The 16,919-nt window shown below is 44.1% G+C and overlaps 1 protein-coding gene across 2 annotated transcripts in view; it reads left to right on the top strand.

Moving 5' to 3' along the window:
• ST8SIA5 (ST8 alpha-N-acetyl-neuraminide alpha-2,8-sialyltransferase 5) overlaps positions 1 to 3,203 on the top strand; it is a 35,217-nt gene extending 32,014 nt beyond the window's left edge. For both annotated transcript variants that reach the window (XM_088537275.1, XM_088537276.1), the window contains 2 exons: positions 1,468 to 1,560; positions 2,448 to 3,203. In XM_088537275.1, coding sequence (XP_088393401.1) covers positions 1,468 to 1,560; positions 2,448 to 2,916 — 562 coding nt within the window. In that variant the 3' untranslated portion in view covers positions 2,917 to 3,203. The remainder of the gene's footprint in view (positions 1 to 1,467; positions 1,561 to 2,447) is intronic.
• The last annotated feature ends 13,716 nt before the right edge of the window (positions 3,204 to 16,919 follow it).

Genomic DNA, 16,919 nt, shown 5'->3' with positions numbered 1-16,919 from the left:
CTCTTTAAAATAGTTTAAAAACAGTCTGTGGAGCACAACTAGATTCATGGACACTTTCAGGATGCTTGTGTAAGCCTTTTAATATTGGCAGGAAGCTTGTGGTTAGTAGGGTAGAACCAAGATTCTTCCTGTGAAATAATTTGGGAAAGCAGTTAATTACATTGCAGTAGAATATACAAAATGCATACACATAAATATAATTTCCTAGTTGTTATTGTCTATCTCCATCTACTGGCCAGAGTGGAAATTTATGATGAAACATTGAGTACATTTGGAGACAAAACTACTCTCATGGATGTAAAAATCATGTGTTTTTTTGGTTTGTTTGTTTTTAATCCTAAACAAAAATACAGCTTATGCAGACTGTATAACGTTTACAGTAAATTATCACTTTCAGTGAATTTACCCTTCTTAATCCTGCCATGAGTGTTTAACCACTATTGGTGCTGAGTATTTGGAAACCTTTTTGAATGTAATCTCATGAATCTAGTGCTTGGTGCTAGGTGTAACTGAGGACCTTGAAAGGCCATTGAATGAACTAGCAGAGAGAAGTGCTGGAAATAACTTTGTCCTTGAGAAGGACAAATTAAAAAAAATCTCTGATCTAATAGAGAGAGACTCTTTGGGAGCTCCTGTGTGATGTGATGTGAATCTCCGGAGTCTGAGAAGATGTTGAAGGACTTTTACGCTCCCCTCCTGTTCTTGATAGAGGAATTGTATTCTAAGGGCTGGGAGGCAACTTTAATATTTTGAAAACACTGAGCATCACATAAGTGTCTTTGTGGTTCCTGAGAGTTGTAGATGAGAAGTTTTGAGGTGTTTGGGAATTAGGGAAGGTGGTATTTTTGAGATGTGCAATTCAGGTGTCTAAGCGGTGATGGTTTTTAGGAGCACTTCCAAAGATTTTGAAAATTTCAGTTGAAATCTAACACCAGTCATTCCTTGTTCTTCTGCTGATGGTGCATGCTTCAGATTTTTTTTTTTAATCCATGTTTCCCCTGGAAGTGGAGCTTGGGTAATAGATTACTGTGTGGTTTAGTGTGTTTTAATTACTTCAGCATTGCTTCAGGGATGCCCTAAACGTTGTAGGATGATGCAGCTGGGCCAGTGGGTGAGTGGAGGCTGAGCAAGGTCAGGTCGATTGTCATTGAGGTTTATTCCCAACTTTTCCAGTACTAAATTGCCCAAATAAATAAACAGTTGAATTGTTCTTAGGGAGGCAAAATGTATGAATATTGGCTATGTCTACAAAGGAGTCAGCTTTGACTGACTCAGGGAAGAACAGTGGTCTTCTTACAGTCCCTAAGAATGTGTTATTTTAATACTCCAGTTTAGGCTTCAATGTATTTTGCTATAATTACAAATCTATGAACTGTTTCTAGCTTGAAAAAGAAATGCTTAAATCAAATCTACAGACCTGAAAAGGTGTAAGGAATTGTTTAACTTTCTTAATTCTTTTCTTTATAGGTGCAATTTGCCTCCTATATCTGAGAAATACATCACAGACGTGGGGGTGAAGACAGATGTCGTGACTGTCAATCCCAGTATAATTACTGAAAGGTCATTTCTCTGTTTCTTGTGTTTTCACCTCCTATCACTTTTCCAAAGCTGCCTTTCACTAAATCCTAACTCTTACAGAGGAGGGTTTTTTCTAATACTACTGAAGACTGATGCTGTTAATCATACATTTTTTTCTGAATTGAAATTATTCAGTATAAGAAATCAATAACAATCTGTAGAAATGCCTTAAATACTTGGGCCTGTATATTGATAACAGCAGAGCCATCCTTCCCCCGAAGTCCTATGTATGCCTACAGCCCCATGCCAACCACTCACATGCAGTAGCTTGAAAGGAAACTGGATGCCATCCATATTTTTAAAAATGACAGTTTGTTTTTGTAGCTAGAATTGACAGAATAATTTTCATTTAAAAATCCTTAATACCTGAATACCATGGAGTTTTTGGATATTTACAAGACTTGGAGGCTTCAGGTTGTTGCAGGCTTTTTTCTTTTTTAATTCTACAGTTGGGCATGTTACAGAAGGTTTTGCTTAGCTTTGTTGTTTGTTACTTTTTTATACAGTCCTGCATTGGGAAGTGCACAATAAAGCTGGTCATCCTTGGAAAAAATGCATTCTTTTGATAATTAAGTGAGAGATGAAAAAGGGCCGGAAATGTCTACAGGGTTTCTCCAGCGTTCAGTGAATGTACTACAAAAGGAGGGATGGAGATATTTTTCTCCTCCTTCATTTTTGTCCTACATTTCATACTGATGCTTTCTTTTAGGTACTTACCAATCTAAGTATTTTCCTGTTCTTAACTGAAACATTATTTCAATTACCTCTGCACCAGAAGCGTTTCTGCACAAATCCCATTCAAGGTTTTTGTCTGTTGGGTCACAAGTGAAGTTACTGCTGGTCTGACCCTCCCTTTCATCTTTTTCCAGATTCCACAAGCTGGAGAAGTGGAGGAAACCTTTCTATGACGTGCTCCAGGTCTATGAAAACGCTTCTGTGTTGCTGCCGGCTTTCTACAACACCCGCAACACGGATGTCTCGATCCGGGTCAAGTACGTCCTGGATGATTTTGAATCCCAGCAAGCTGTTTACTACTTCCATCCCCAGTATCTCATCAACGTCTCGCGCTACTGGCTTGGTCTAGGGGTGCGGGCCAAGCGGATCAGCACTGGCCTCATCCTGGTGACTGCTGCTCTGGAGCTCTGCGAAGAGGTCCACCTTTTCGGCTTTTGGGCCTTCCCTATGAACCCCTCAGGGATTTTTATAACTCACCACTACTATGACAATGTCAAACCTCGCCCCGGTTTTCATGCGATGCCCTCAGAAATCTTCAACTTTCTCCACATGCACAGCAAGGGGATCCTGCGGGTTCACACGGGGACCTGCAGTTGCTGTTGACGGGGACAGTTCTTCCTCCGACACAAAAGTGCAAAGGGAACTCAATGCCTGTGTACGGTGTAAGAGGTTTTATTACACCCTGAAATTATGCAATAATCCTTTGATATAAATTTCCTGAAGGCATTGCATCCCGTAGGATCTAGGATACCAGCATCTTTCCTGCTAGCAGAGTAGGGTCCGTAACAGTGTGGGTAAAGCCTAACTCCTCTGTCCCAGGATATGCACTGCCCTGGAAAGCAAGTCAGATGAGAAGCACATTTCCAATAGGTTTAGCGTGATACAGAGCACATTAATATATCTATCCATTCACTTTGAGGAAAAGCACCAAATTTTGGGGAAGAATCAGTGGTGGAGATTGTTAGCATAGACTGGCTTTACATAAGTTTCTGATTGAATGCCTTGAGCATTGCTAGATTTTATTAAAGGTACTGTTCTCTGGCATTTGGTTTTATTGAAAATATTCTTTAGCATTACAGTTCTAATGGCAAGTGTATAACTTGAGATCTTTATTCTGTAATTTCACAAAAATATTGGTGAAAATTTGCATTTAAATGTGATAGGAGTAAATAGATGACAAATTATTTAGCAAAGGTAGGAAAGAATGTTATACTCTCATCCTAGCAAAAGGCAACTGTGTTGATCATGGTGTGCAGTTGTTTTGGTGCTTCTTCCTTTTGATTCCTTCCAGTGTCTCATAGCTCTGGTCTCCTTTGCTGATGCTGTTTCCTTTCTTACAGTCTGTAGTATTTTTCTTCTAGCTAACATGCAAGTATGTGTGTGCTTTCTCCTACAGCGATGGTCTTAGCTTCAGATGGGAGTCCTTACTGAAGAACTGTGCTCCTTCTGCAAGCTTTACTCAGGCTGAATAGCAAGGAGAGTAGTCTAGTTATATTTTCTGAGTTGATTTTTTGTTCAATTGTCACAGCATAACATGGTAAAAGCTTTTCCTCTTTGTTTTTATAGAAGATTTTATAAGTGTATCTGAATGCCAGTCGACTGTTGTCCAGGTCTAATGAAATATTTTTGGGCATCCATGATAAACACTTGCAGGAAATGAAGTTAGAAGAGAGTAAATATATTTTGTGGTTTGGATTTGAGGCATGTTTTAAAACATGCATCCCAAGACCTCAAATGTCCTAATGTGGCTTTTGTTTGTGTTGAGAATGTTATTATGGCAAGACAATAAAAGGGCTGGTATGTTCTTTAGAAAGCAACTAGCATGACTCCTTCAGTTATGCCAGGCTGCATTTTTTTCAGCTGATATAGTTAAACTGGCAAAATCCTGATGGAGAAAAGATACCACATATTGTTGCAGTTTATTTTGGCTGCTGAACCCCAGTGTGGTAGTCTGCTGGTCTGTGCCCTTTCATACTGGTATGATCACATACACGAGGGTGAGGTTTGCTGTTTGAGCTGTGCCAACATACAAAAATGAACGGAGTTTTCTAGTGTAAGTTCATAGACTAAAGCACTTGGGCCCTGCAAAGTGCCCTGTCTTGACTTTCTTAGATTATAAGATCTTTGGTCAAGGATCTAGAGTATCAAGTGCTGGTGCTGTATGAAAGATACTTTTCCATCTCAGGAGAGGGTTTAAATCCAAGTCAGAGCTTAGATTTTCGTTTTATGATGCATGAATGCACCAGACTTCTTTAAAAGTCCCTGTGCTTTGCTGACAACTGCAGGAGTTGCTCACACTCACAGATAAAGTGATCAAAAAGGAAGCCAAAACCATTTCAGGGTCCCCACTGATCAGTAGCGGCCTGGATGGCCCGAGAGTGGTTGTTTCTCCAGCTTTGCACTAGACTCCAGATTAATTTAAAAGCAGCCCGTGTCTTCGATACAAGTGTCAGTACTTGGGAAATAGCAGCCAGACCAGCACAGGAGAGACCTGTGCTTAAGCTTTTCCTGTTTGTGTCGTGCTTTTCGTCTTAGACTCGTACCGTGTGTTAGTGACTATCGCGCCGCGTCGCCCAGCTGTAAGATACACAGCACACTGAGAATGAACTTGTAGATGAAATGGTTTCCGTGATTTAATATGCAAATGAAGTCTCTGTCTTTGCTGTGTTTTGTAAGTTAATGTGCAAAGGGCTTTGATAATGAAGTGCTGTAACAGAAGTGCTATGTAGAGAGCAATGTCAGCCAGTGGGTTGGCCATTTTGCTGTGCATTAAGCTTTATAATAATGGGAATGATGCTGAAGCTCGTACCTAGAGCCCTTACTTCTTTTTTCTGCCTGAGTAAGGGTCTAGCAGTGACTTCAGCACTGCTTTGTTGCTGCTGCTTTGCTAAGGATACTTTCTTTGGTAAGGTTTTTTCTTCACTTTGATGATTGAGGTGAACAAAAGGAATGGAAAGGAGTCTGATATGTTGCAAGAGATGGGAAAAGCACATGAAAAGCATCCACATATTGGAAAGAAATGGTGCAGATCCCTCTTTTAATTGCAAAAATCCTTTTGGACTTTTGGGGCAGGAAAAAGGATAAGCAAAATTGTAACAGAATCATAGACATTTCCTTTCCTTTGTTTGCTTCATACAAAAGAATAATGTAACTCCTAGGCTCTACTGTAATAAGTACAGTTTTACTTTAGATTTTGATTGGTTATAAGTCTATAGCTACTATATTTTTTTAATGATTTAAAAACAAGTGTGCAGGATACTCACACATACACACCAAAGGCCAAATCCTGCACCATTTATTTGAAAAAAACTCCCATTCATGGAGATTTATTTGTGTAGGGACTGCAGAAACAGGTCCAGATATGTCTATGAAGATGTATATAGGTGTATAGTTAGATATAGGGAGCAATTTGCAAGCCAGAAAGCACTTCAAAGAAATATATATAAAATAATCCTTTAAGAGGCATGCATATTGCAACATGATTTCTTTCTTGTTCTTGACATTGTTCAAAAAATGATAGAAGAAAAACTATGGCATTTTTGTTAGAAATGCCATAAGCATATATATATATATATACACATATATATATATATATTTGGCCTCTTTACCTTGCACTGGGCTCTGTAAAATCAAATTCCTGCTGCCCTGCAGCACCTGCTGTGAAGCACCATGGAAAAGGCCTCGTTGCAGCTTGCGGGAGCCAGAGCCCTGCACAGTGTTTGCTTAGTGTGTGGTTTCCCTTCCCACAAGAGAGCCCACGGGCCCAGAGAAACCCCCTGGTGCAAAAACCCCTCCAAGAATAAAGGCTGTCAGCTCTCTGCTATCGCTGCCTGGGCTCGGGCTAATCCTGACTCTACTGCTGAGAATATGAAATCTGAGTCAGGGAGAGAGAAAATTATAATATAAGGGTTAGTCACTCCTGGTATTGTTGCGGGTTAATCACTCACTCCTGGCATTGGTGAGGAGACTGTCTTAAGAAGTTCCTGAGATCTGCATGCAATGCAAATTGAGAAAGATACAGCCAGGGCATCAGAGGAGGCTTATGGATCTGCCAGTGCTGTTATCAAAGGGAGAGATGTATTTAGCTGAAATCATATAGCGTCTTGCTTTTGATCTATGGAATCCAACCCCGCTGTTGGCCCAAAGGGATTAACAGCAATATTTTAATATTTTAGGGTGCTGTCAGTGATTGCTCGAGAGCTTGGAAAGTCAGCTCATGAACTGCAAAGCAGGGAGCCATGCCCTGGCTGCTGCTCTCATTGGGATGCCTTGGGCTGAAAGCCCCTGGAAAAAGCCTTGTAGGGAGAATTAGAGGAGGTTGGAGCCACAGCGTTGTTCCCCAGGCTCTAATGGCATGGCAGGAGGTAGGCTGTACCTGCCAGATTGCACACAGCAGGAGGAAGCAGTCTCTGGTTGTAGGCAAGGAAAAGGGAGGTGAACACAATGTTGAGACATGGAGCAGGAGGGAATTTCTCCTTTTGATCTTCTGAGGCCTGGGGGCTTGTCATCAGGGCTCTGATTTTACAGAGCACAAGCTCAGGTAATGAAAATGGAGAGCTCCGAAATTATCCTCTTGCCCTGTCTGGTCTGCAACTGAGTGTGCAGAAACCCTTGGAGCTTTTACATGTGTTTTAGGAAGGAAACATTGCAAAATTCAGCAGTCCTTAACGGTGGAACACCCTGAAAAATTCTGGAGAGAGTTGGTGCCCTGGGAATGAAAGCCCAGTGCTCACCTGGAGTCAGCGCTTACACTTGACGTTTTTTCCAAAATCCAGTGAAGAACATTAAAATTTGGTACACTTCAGAAGTGGGCCCTGATCTTGGGCAGGAAGAGCAGCCTCCTGTTTCTTATTTACTTGTTTCCAAATATATTTTTAATATACTGTAGATACAGTACAGTAGCAATACTGTGTTTTTAATGGTCTGTGTAGCCAACAAACTTATCTGGAAGCAGAAATGTCGTGACTGTCACTCTCCCTTCCAGATTTCTGCACTTTTCATCTTTTCAGAAACCATCTATGCAAAGCATTTTGTTGTGGCAGTGTAAATTGCCCTTTCAAATCACAGGCGCTATGAACCCTGATGAACCCTCTGTACCTGACTGTGTATGTATGTGAATCATGTGCCTCAAGAGAAGAGGGGTTTTCCTGCTTGCTTTAAAATATCCATGTGGAATTCATCAGTGATGTGAATGTTTTCAAGACAGGATTCAGCCCCTTCCCTTGGAAGCCAGCAAAACTTTTACAGTTGGCTTCAACAGGAAAAATATTGGGCCCTGTACTTGTACTGATACCCCATGTTGGTACTTGTACCTATAACTCATATTTCTGAAAGATACTCCCGGATTTTATGTCTTGTCTAATGTGGATGAGGCTGCTGGGCTTCGCTGTGTTGTCTGCATGGTATTCAGAATTGACAAGCAATTGTATTTAAGTGCTTTTTAAAATAACCTTAAGGGAAATCCAAGCATTTGGGATGTGCTAGAATGAAGGAGCCAGCACCTCCAATGCTTCCTGCAGCAAGTATTGAGTATTTGAGGAAAGTATTTGAGGAAAGTCAGAAACAAAGGATGAGGCCTTAGTGGGGAGCTTAGAAAGAGACAAAACTGCCTCAGTTGTGCAAGGGTTGTAAATAGTGCTAATGGCACATCTGACTTTCCCTATAGAAGCCATAAATGTTCTTGGTGTTTGAACCTTGGAGAAGTTGTACATTTTTAACTGTACCAATCACTGTAAAATGTGTTAGTGTATAGAATGGTAGCAAACCCAGTAAAATCAGATCCTTTGTTGGCTAGATGTTAAAATGCCTGTTCTAGCTGAAACTGTCTGCATTGAGATGGACCAAGACACTGAAGTATCTCAGTTGCTCCATGCAGCATATGAAGGCTGTGATTGTAACTCATTTTAGTGGTTAGGAGCAAACAGAATTACATTAATCCCTGTTTGTTCTACCACTTAGTGTTGCCAAAGTGATACCCAGTTATTCGTGTGTGATGCTAGAGCCTGTCTCTTTACAGATGAGAATAAATGCTTGTACCTGCTCTATCTAGGACAGGATGTGGTGATTTTTGCTTCATTTTTAGGTCCTCCTTATTTTAAACCATGAAGTCTCTGTTGAGACATCCATGTTCAGCCCATGTAACTTGTACCATGTTCAGCAGATATTTTCTGCTGAATATATCCCTCATTTTCACTGGAAAGAAAACAAATCTTCAGTTTGCAAATGCTGGAGCAAAGCTATGTGCTAATGGGGCCTGAATTATTGCAAAAATAAAGTTTGTTTCATTTTTGTTATTTCTGTATGGTGGTGATGGTAATGGTGGAGAATCCAAGCAGAGTCACTCTAGTTTCATACTGCTGTTAATGCCACCTTGTCCATTAGTTCACCTTTCTTTTTTATCTCTTCCACTCTGTAATTTTGGCTTAGTGTTTCTGTAGCTGTACTGTGGTTGTAATAGAAAGCCTAACAATTGATGTAAGCCATAACTAAAACAGTAATCAGGGTATTTGCTTTTCTTTGTCCATGTCAGTGTGTTTGAAAGATGATTTGATTCTATTGAATAAACCGCTCAGTTGTATTTGAAGGGCAAGCTCTGAGCCACTTTTTGTGCCTCCAAACTTGTTCTGTATCTCCTGCTCTTCGGGTCTCTGCACGGAGGGAGCTGGAAGCTCTCTTTTCTGGTGCAAATCGGGCCACGTAACTGGAGATTGCCACTGTGGAGCTCTGTCATCAGTTGGGAATTCAGTATTTTGACCGCTGGGCCTTGAGTGTTAGATGCTAGGCTGTAGTCTACAGTACATACCCATAAAAACAGGTAATTTACTGTGAGACCTAGAAATCTGCACCCAGACAATCTCTGCAATCCCTGTTTTTTGCCTGATTGTGCATTCCTAACAGCTCTGTCCTTTGTTGTCCAGACCCTTTGTGTGAAGTAACAATGAACATCATTGCTGTGTGCAAAAGTACCATTTTCTTCACCTACCTCTTGTCCCAGTTCATTTTCCCACATGGGATTAACTCCTGGCAGTTGTCCTTGTAGAAAGGAAGGTTTTTCAGGCTGTTGCAGCTGCTGCTAAGGCAGTTGTGTGAAGAAGGGGGGCATTTTGCATTATCCTTTGAAATTAGCACAAGCTGGAAATGTGCTCACTCTGAACTATATCTCTTATATTGCCATCCTGGGAAGCTTGATCTCATCATGCTCCTGGACTGGGGGCTCATTTGGCTTCAAACTTTTGCCTGAGGGCTCCCACCTCACAGTTCACAGAGACTTTAAACCCTGCAGAATAAACTTAATGCCACTCTGCATGGGCTGTGCAACCCTCCCTGGTTCTAGATATCAACTGATTTGAGCCAGAATGCCTAGGTTCAATCACTTCTGCAAATCTGCAGTTCAGCTGTTTGCATTAAAGGGCCTCAAAGCCATATAATGCATGAATTAAAATAACACTGAGTGCCTGCAAGATTACCTTGACATGCCTTTCAGGTATTGCTTCCTTACAGCACATCAGTACCATGACTAGAACATGAACAGAGCTGCGTGGCAAACACGGGCCACTTTTAATACAATGAGAAGCAAATAATTGGTTAATGCATAGGTTGGTTTGCAGGTTGAGTACCTTAGAGAGAGGAATAATACAGAGTAAATCCATCTATCTTTCTTGTTTCTGATTTATTTTATCTTGCCGCCATGTAAGAAGCTTACACTTCAATCAATATTGTCAGTGACAGAGGAGTTAAACATAAAAGCATTTGTGGGAATACAGAATAGTAGGTGGAAAAAACATAAATATTTTTCTTGAAATTGGATATTTTCCTGTGGGTTTCTCTTGTTCCAGATTACAAACCGAAACAGAAATAGGTGACAGAAATAATATGCTCTTGCTATTAACAGGCTGCGCCGCTATAAGGAACATGTAAATGTCTTTGAAGAGGCAGCACTGCGGTGAACGCTGGAGGAATCAGCTCTCATTCTTGCTGACATTAAAACTGATGGATGTGCTTCCTTCCTACAGCTGCTTGTGATTATTGTTAGTGATTATTCTATCAAGAAGAGGAAACATGTGGAGAGGGAGAAATGAATAGACAAATTTACACTGTATGATATAATTGCGGTCCATCATGTTACAAATTGCTCAGCTAAGCAAGCAATCAAGAAGTGGTTCATTTCCTTAGGTTTGCTGCATCCGTCATTTTCCGTAGTGGTGTTTGCAACCCTGGCTTTGAAGAAGTATAAATAAGGGGCCATGGTGTCTTGGATATGTGTGTGTATATATATGTATATGTATATATGTATATATATGTATGTGTGTGTGTCCCCCTTTTTTTTTTCTTAGCCAGCTGTGATGAGCAGCAGTAACCAGAAATTATTCCTGGGCGCCAAAATGCTGGCAATCAGGTAACTTCTGTCATTTAGATGTTTTACATCTCTGGGACTTCCTACATCTCCAAACTGTCACAGCGAATGTGGACAGAAGAATAAATCACTTAAAACCATAATGGAGCTGTAGCTCATCACAGAGAGTGAATGTTACTTCCAACAGCTATTGCTGCTGCCATGTGCGTCTTGTCAGGTGCAGAAGATGCTCTCTGGTTACAAGGACATCAGTGCCAAAGCTGCCTAGCCACAGAAATGGATCCAACTGATTTTCTTCCACACCTAGCAACTACTGAGTTAACAAGTTCAGGCCTTAGATGGGAGTTGGGAGCATCGTATGTGGCTGAGGCTGTGGTATAGAAAATAGATGACCATACAGATATCATATAGGGGCCTCAAATCATTCCACTGAAATAATAAACATCACAGAATTACCGAATGATTAAGGCTGGAAGGGACTTTTGGAGATCACCTAGACCAATCCCCCAGCTTGTGCTGTTTGAATGTGTGTTGGGTGGCTCTGGAAAACCTCACATGGGCTTTGCAACCACAGCAATGAGGGCAGGTGCCCAACACAGCACTGAGAAAAGGGCATTTTGGCCCAGGCATTGGATGAAGCCATGCAGGAGCCAAGAGCCATGTGTGATGGAGGTGACCAAGGTGACAGGGTGGGTCCCCATGGTTTGTTCCATCAGAGGCAGCGACCGTCTCCACAACAGATCTGTTGTGGACGGAATCCCGGGCGACCAGCGAGGACAGAGGCAGCGTGGGATGGAGGTGGCAGGGTTGGACGCGAAAGGTACGGACACGGTGGGGATGGACACCATGGAGATGGATGCCAGGGCAGGTGGAGGCCATGGGAGATGGATCCCACAGAGGACGGACACGGCGGGGGACGGATGCGACAGGGGGACGGACACGGCAGGAGACGGAAGTGGCAGAGGATGGATGCGGCGGGGGACAAAAACAGCGGGGGACGGATGCATCAAGGGAAAGGGGCTGTGGGGTAGGATGTGACATAGTAGAGGCACGGTGGGGACGGAGGTGATGGGGGATGTACACCATGGAGGGTGGATGTCAAGGTGGATGAAGCCCTTAGGGGATGGACATGGTAGGACAGGGTGGGGAGATGGAGGTGGCAGGGGAAAGATGCGGTGAGGGAAGGAGATGGCTGGGAATGGATGTGATAAGGCATAGATGGGACGGGGGATGGACACGACGGAGGATGGAGGCCACGGAGGATGGAGGCCACGGGGGATGGAGGCCACGGAGGATGGAGACCGCAGAGGATGGACGCCACGGAGGATGGAGACCATGGAGGATGGAGGCCACGGAGGATGGACGCCACGGAGGATGGAGACCACGGAGGATGGAGACCACGGAGGATGGACGCCACGGAGGATGGAGACCACGGAGGATGGAGACCGCGGAGGACGGACGCCACGGAGGATGGAGACCACGGAGGATGGACACGGCGCGGGACAGACGAGGCAGGAGATGGAAGCAGCAAGAGATGGACACAGCAGAGGAGGCAACAAGGTACAGATACAATGGGAAGGGATGTGGCAGGAGATGAAAATGGTGTGGGAAGGCCACAGTGGGGGGTGGATGCCAGGGTGAATGGATGACATAGGGACAGATCGCAAGGAGCATGGATGCGCCGGGGGACGGACGTGACTGGAGACGGATGTGACAGCGGATGACGCAGCGGGGGACAGATGCCACAGAGGACGGACACCACGGATGAGGGACGCCGCATCAGACAGTCTTCACAGTCAATGGGCACCACGGAGGATGGATGCCGCGGGGGATGAAGGCCACGGGAGATAGACCCCATGCAGATCAGGTGCGATGGGGCACAGAGGCAATGGGGGAGGGATGCAGAGGGGGACACACACCACAGGGGAGGGATCCTGAGGGCATGAACCTGTGGCAGGCAACAGGCGCAACATTTGCAGTGAGCTCTTCCCACAGTGGTGGTGGCAGCGTGGGGTGTGTGGACACAGAGTTGGTGAGCTACCGAATGCACCTTGGCTGCCGTCTTGCCTGGCCAAGCAAGTGGGACGGGCTGGGACAGGTGAGCTCCATCCCCAACCCCACAGTACCACACATAGTGCACGTGTCAGGGTTTAAACACCAATGGCATGAGATGGTCCTGAACCACCAGAGACATGAGCTGATCCTGAACCACCGGTGACAAGAGCTGATCCTTGAACACGAGTGGCACAAGCTGATCCCGAACCACCACTGGCGTAAGCTGACCCATCACCACCACTGAAATCAGGCACTGAAATCAGCACCAGTGGCACAGGATCAGGACCACCACCATTGAAATTGAGATCAGTGGCACCAGCTGATCCTTGAGCACAAGTGAAACGAATTGATCGTTCAGGACCAGTAACATTAGCTGATCATTAGCCACCAGTGCAGTGAAGGAATCCTCGTGGCAAGTGACATGAGCTGATCCTTAACCACTAGTGAATGTGGCTGATTGATTGCGAAGCACCAGTGGTGTGAGTAGATCTTGTATCATCAGTGACATGAGCAGATCCTGAACCACCAGTGGCGTGAGCTGATCCGGAACCACCAGTGGCACAAGCTGGTCTTTGAATATGAGTAACATGAATTGATCATTCACCACCAGAGACGTGAGCTGATCCATCAGCACCATTGAAATCAGAGTCAGAGGCACAAGCTGATCCTTGAGCACGAGTGAAACGAATTGATCGTTCAGCAGCAGTGACGTGAGCTGATCCATCACCACCATTAAAATCAGCCATTGAAATCAGCATCAGTGACACAGGGTCAGGATCACCACCATTGAAATCAGCATCAGTGACACAAGCTGATTCTTGAGCATGAGTGAAACGAATTGATCGTTCAGCAGCAGTGACGTGAACTGATAATTAGCCACCAGTGCAGTGAAGAAATCTTCACGACCAGTGACATGAGCTGATTCTTGACCACCAGTGACAAGAACTGTTCCTTGAACAGGAGTGACACGAACTGATCACCACCAGAGGCACGAGCTGATTCTGAACCACCAGTGGTACAAGCTGATCTTTGAACATGTGGAATATGAATCTGTTGTTCACCACCAGTGACATGAGGTGATCTCTAGCCACCAGTGAATGGAGCTCATCTTAAACAACCAGTGACATGAGGTGATCCTGAACCACCAGTGACGTGAGCTGATCCTTGACTACCAGTGACAAGAGCTGATCTTTGACTACCAGGAACACGGTTGATTCTGAACCACCAGTGGTGTGAGGTGATCCTGAACCATCGCGGACATGAGCTAATCCTGAACCACCAGTAGTGCAAGCTACTCCTTGAACGTGAGTGAAACGAATTGATCGTTCACCACCAGTGAAAGGAGCTGATCCTGAACCACCAGTGGTGCAAGCTGATCTTTGAATATGAGTAATACGAGCTGATCGTTGGCCGCTAGTTCACTGAGCTGATCTTTAGTCACCAGTGAAAGGAGCTGATCCTAAACGACAAGTGACATGGGCTGATCCTGAACCAGCAGTGGCACAAGCTGATCCTTTGCCACCAGTGGTGACATGAGCTGAGCTTTCCCTCGCATTGGCACAAGGTGATCCTCGAACACACGTGACACAAATTGATTGTTCACTTCCAGTGATGCGCTCTGATGCATCACCACCATTGGACTCAGCCATTGAAATCAGCATCAGTGACACAGGATCAGGATCACCACCATTGAAATCAGGATCAGTGGCATAAACTGATCCTTGAGCATGAATGAAACGAACTGATCGTTCAGCACAAATGATGTACGATGATCACCAGTCACCAGTGGAGTGAAGGAATCCTTATGACAAGTGACAAGAGCTGATCCTTGAACAAGAGTGACAGAAATTGATCGGTCACCACCAGCGACATGAACTGATCTCTAATCACCAGTGGACTGAGCTAATCCTAAACAACAGGTGACACAAGGTCATCCTGAACCACCAGTGGCACAAGCTGATCCTTGCACATGAGTGATATGGATGGATCATTCATCACCATTGGAGTGAGCTGATGCTTGAACACTAGTGACACGAACTGATCATTTACCACCAGTGGCAGGAGCTGATCCTGAACCACCAGTGACATGAGCTGATCCTTGACTACTAGTGACACGTTTGATTCTGAATCACCAGTGGTGTGAGGTGATCCTGAACCATCAATGACATGAACTGGTCCTCAACCGTGAGTGGCACGAGCTGATCCCTGAGCAGCACAAGCTCATCCCTGAGCATGAGTGACACGAATTGATCAATCACCACCAGTGATGTGAGATGATCCATCACCACCACTGGATCAGCCATTGAAATTAGGATCGGTGGCACAGGATCAGGATCACCACCATGGAAATCAGGATCTGTGGCACAAACTGATCCTTGAGCATGAGTGAAACGAATTGATCATTCAGCATCAGTGACGTGAGCTGATCATTAGCCACCACTGAAGTAATCCTCACGACCAGTGACAAGAGGTGATCCTTGACCATGAGTGACACGAATTGATCGTTCACCACCAGTGACATGAGCAGATCCTGAACCATCAGCTGCTGAGCCTGAACCACCAGCGACAAGAGCTGATTCTTGAACTCAAGGGACATGAGCTGATCCTTGAACAGAAGTGGCATGAATTGATTGTTCACTACCAGTGATGTGCGCTGATCCATCACCACCATTGGACTCAGTCATTGAAATCAGTGTCAGTGGCACAGGACCAGGACCACCACACTGAAATCAGAATCAGCAGCACAAGTCAATCCTTGAGAACGAGTGAAGTGAATTGATCGTTCAGCACCAGTGGCACAAGCTAATTCTCAAGCACCAGTGATACAAGCTGGTCTTCAAACATGAGTGATGTTAATTGATTGTTCACCACCAGTGACATCAGCTAATCTCTAGCCACCAGTGGATTGAGCTCATCCTAAACAACTAGTCACACAAGGTGATCCTGAACCACCAGTGGCACGAGGTGATCCTGAACCGTCAGTGACAAGAATTGATCTCGAACCACCAATGGCACAAGCTTATCTTTAAACATGAGTAATGCGAGTTGATCGTTCACCACCAGTGGATTGAGCCGATCTTTAGTCACGAGTGGGATGAACTGATCCTAATTGACAAGTGAGATGGGCTGATCCTTCATCACCAGAGACATGAACTGATCCTTCACCATCACTGGTCATATGAGCCGATCTTTCCTTTGCATTGGCACAAGCTGATTGTGAAGCACCAGTGGCACGAACTGATCCTGAACCACCAGTGACACTGACATTGCTAATTCTATAGTAACCTGGACGCCTTGCAATAAATGACTGTGGTATTGCCATTGAAACCTGTTGAAATTCATATTTGTGTATGTGCCACTCATGTGCATGTCAATAAAACACATTTCTGTGTTTTATTTCTGTGCTGCTGGCTGAACTGCCTGTGATTTGCTCTATCCATCTTTAACACGGAGTCTCCTGTGAAATGCTTGCTGATAGCAGAGTTAAGGGGTCACATAAGGCATTAGGAGAAATCAGTCTTGTCTAGAAGCTAATAAATGTCTACAGTGGGTCCAAAATAGGTTTGTGAACAGTGGAGCTGAGGAAAATGGTCTTGCTCTGGGTCACGAGTGGCAGACTTTTTGTTGGTTGTTTTTAATATGTAGCATGCTCAGAAATGAGCTGATTCTATGATAGACCTTGGAGGCTTGACCCCACAGAGAGAGGTTACAAATGCTCAAAAAGAAGAGCTTAAATCAGATTTTCTGCCATATTAGACACTGGAGAACTCACTCCTCAGCTGAGACTTCTTACCTCTGTGAGCTCTATAATAGCTGATAAAAATACAAATATATCATCAGCTGCCAGAACAGCTCTTCATTTTGGACTTTGCCACATTCCCTATAAATTGTATTGGAAAAGACTGTCTCTGAGAGCACTAACTTGCTGTCAATGTTCACTGAAATTCAGCATTGGAACCAGATGGTGCTGGGGAAGGACCGACAGACAGATACAGGCAGGAGCCTGGCAGCAGCCTCCTTCCCCTAAGAGATCTTGCCAAGGAACATTAGTGACCCAAAATATTAAGTCCTCCCAACTAATAACTTCCCTGCTATCTTAACATTTTTTTTTCCCTAGTGATTTCACTTAGCTAAGCAGATGCCAAACAATTTATCACAAAGTCAAGGCTGATAGCACACATATATACAAATTTAACTC

Source organism: Tinamus guttatus, unplaced genomic scaffold (genome assembly GCF_059628265.1).
Source record: "Tinamus guttatus ecotype Peru unplaced genomic scaffold, ASM5962826v1 Tinamus_guttatus_pri_ptg000741l, whole genome shotgun sequence".
Taxonomy (NCBI): domain Eukaryota; kingdom Metazoa; phylum Chordata; class Aves; order Tinamiformes; family Tinamidae; genus Tinamus; species Tinamus guttatus.
This window is presented reverse-complemented; position numbering and strand designations above follow the sequence as displayed.